This window comes from Alosa sapidissima, chromosome 17 (assembly GCF_018492685.1).
Source record: "Alosa sapidissima isolate fAloSap1 chromosome 17, fAloSap1.pri, whole genome shotgun sequence".
NCBI classification, from domain to species: domain Eukaryota; kingdom Metazoa; phylum Chordata; class Actinopteri; order Clupeiformes; family Clupeidae; genus Alosa; species Alosa sapidissima.
The window spans coordinates 23108906-23111405 of NC_055973.1; the positions used below are offsets into that span (position 1 = coordinate 23108906).

The 2500-nt window shown below is 46.4% G+C and overlaps 1 protein-coding gene across 6 annotated transcripts in view; it reads left to right on the forward strand.

Moving 5' to 3' along the window:
- The window catches only part of slc12a7b (solute carrier family 12 member 7b), a 77599-nt gene that overhangs the window by 59016 nt on the left and 16083 nt on the right, over nucleotides 1–2500 (forward strand). For all 6 annotated transcript variants that reach the window (XM_042067257.1, XM_042067256.1, XM_042067255.1 and 3 more), the window contains one exon: nucleotides 1492–1660. In XM_042067257.1, coding sequence (XP_041923191.1) covers nucleotides 1492–1660 — 169 coding nt within the window. The remainder of the gene's footprint in view (nucleotides 1–1491; nucleotides 1661–2500) is intronic.

The following is a 2500-nucleotide window of genomic DNA, read 5'->3' on the forward strand; positions in this document are numbered from 1 at the left end:
AGTGCTGACAGATAGCAGTTAGTTTTTTATTTATTTATTTATTTATTCAAATAACAGCTATATCTACTGACAAACAGGCCCCTATTTATTTATTTATTTATTTATTTATTTATTTATTTATTTAACTAACCTTTTAAAATGACGCTTTCAAATGTCATGTTCGGCAACTCTACTGAGCCTCTCTGTGAGGATATGAGGAACACGAGCGGTATACACTAGGGTCAGAATGCCACCATCTGGGATCCATCTGCACTTCCATTCAATCCCTTATGAAGGTGGACAGATGTGCTGAACATGCACAGAAAAATATACCCATGACCCTAAGTAAGAATGTCCTCGGGCGTTACTATATTAAAAGCCTCAAGGATTTTTCTTTTTATCGGTCACTTCTATTGCCTATACAGTTGGAATGCATAGATTTTTAAAGGGTCTCTTCTGACTGTGGACTTTGTTCATGCCTTTCTCCCACAGACTTCAATTGTGGCTTTGTAATAAACACTAATGGCTCGTGTTATTGTACAAATATCGATGTTCAGATCGTGGAGGCAGCCCCCCTGTGACGGCAGTGTGTAAATATCCCTGTGTACTCTGGGTAATGTGGCATGATCAGCTTTCAGTCCCGCTGCTATGACCTGCGGCTACCCTTAAAGGCACCATTAACAAGATTTGCTCTCGGGATCCCCCTCTGGGAAATAACAAACAAATTAAATATGCGTTTTTTGCATCAAAGTATGACCATAACTCCGATATGATATAGAGGGAATGCACCGACAGCAGTCTGTATAAAAAGATCTCCGAATTCCTGTAGCATAGCAGCTCTTTTGCGTTTTAATTTCAGGGAGGAGGTGGGAGCAGTTTCCTACCCGAAACTAGACAGTTGGTAGGTCAGTAATTGCCTACAGATGGCCAGAAGTGCCGCTCGTCATGTTATGAGGTTATATGCCTTCAAAATGTTTTTTTGAAACGTTATGTTAAGGTCAAAAAACTGTTAAGGGTGTCTTTAAATCGCCTGGTTCAATTAGTCAAGACTCTTGGCGCTGCTTAAGTGAACTTTAGTTACCCACTTCCTGTCTACCTTCTTTATGTGTTCATTGAGCTCTGGAACTTGTTTGTGTGTTTGTTGTGTCTGTGTTTGTTATATGTGTTTGTTTGTACAATTTCTTTGCTTGCCACACTTTATAAACTCTAGCTCTTCACTTCCAACTCTCTGTAAATAGATATTATGTTACTGCAGCAATGTTACGTGTGCCAAATTGACCTTAAAACACTTTATAGCAGTTCATAATTTCATCTACTTCAGGGGATTAACAAACTTATAAATAAATACACCAACATGAAATCCTGCATTTTAGATTTTTTTATTGTAATGAAGGCTTTTCTAATACTTGTCATAAATAGATTTTTGTTAAAGTAGACTTCTAGAGATTCAAGTGTACTCAAAGTGATCTTAGAAATCTCCTCCATCTTGCTGTGTGTTGTCGCCCCCTTCAGGCCGCAGCTGCTGGTGCTGCTGAACCTGGACTCTGAGATGTGTGTGAAGCACCCGCGCCTGCTGTCCTTCACCACGCAGCTCAAGGCCGGCAAAGGCCTCACCATCGTGGGCTCCGTGCTAGAGGGCACCTACCTCACCAAGGAGACGGAGTCCAAGAAGGCCGAGACGGTGAGGGCCACAGGCCAGCGCTAAGGAGAAGTCAGGCCTGGATGTGTGTGTGTCGGGGCTGGATGTGTGTGTCAGGCCTGGATGTGTGTTAGGGGCTGGATGTGTGTGTGAGGCCTGGATGTGTGTTAGGGGCTGGATGTGTGTGTGAGGCCTGGATGTGTGTGTGTCAGGCCTGGATGTGTGTTAGGGGCTGGATGTGTGTGTGTGTCGGGGCTGGATGTGTGTGTTAGGGGCTGGATGCGTGTGTGTGTCGGGGCTGGATGTGTGTGTGACAGGCCTGGATGTGTGTGTTAGGGGCTGGATGTGTGTTAGGGGCTGGATGTGTGTGTGTCGGGGCTGGATGTGTGTGTGACAGGCCTGGATGTGTGTGTTAGGGGCTGGATGTGTGTGTGTGTGTGTCGGGGCTGGATGTGTGTGTGAGGCCTGGATGTGTGTGTGTGTCGGGTCTGGATGTGTGTGTTAGGGGCTGGATGTGTGTGTGACAGGCCTGGATGTGTGTGTTAGGGGCTGGATGTGTGTGTTAGGGGCTGGATGTGTGTGTGACAGGCCCTGGATGTGTGTGTTAGGGCTGGATGTGTGTGTCGGGGCTAGATGTGTTTGTTAGGGGCTAGATGTGTGTGTTAGGGGCTGGATGTGTGTGTGACAGGCCTGGATGTGTGTGTTAGGAGCTGGATGTGTGTGTGTGTCGGGGCTGGATGTGTGTGTGTGTCGGGGCTGGATGTGTGTGTGTTTCGGGGCTGGATGTGTGTGTGTTAGGGGCTCGATGTGTGTGTCAGGGCTGGATGTGTGTGTGTTAGGGGCTCGATGTGTGTGTGGGGGGCAGAACGTGTGTGTGTGTGT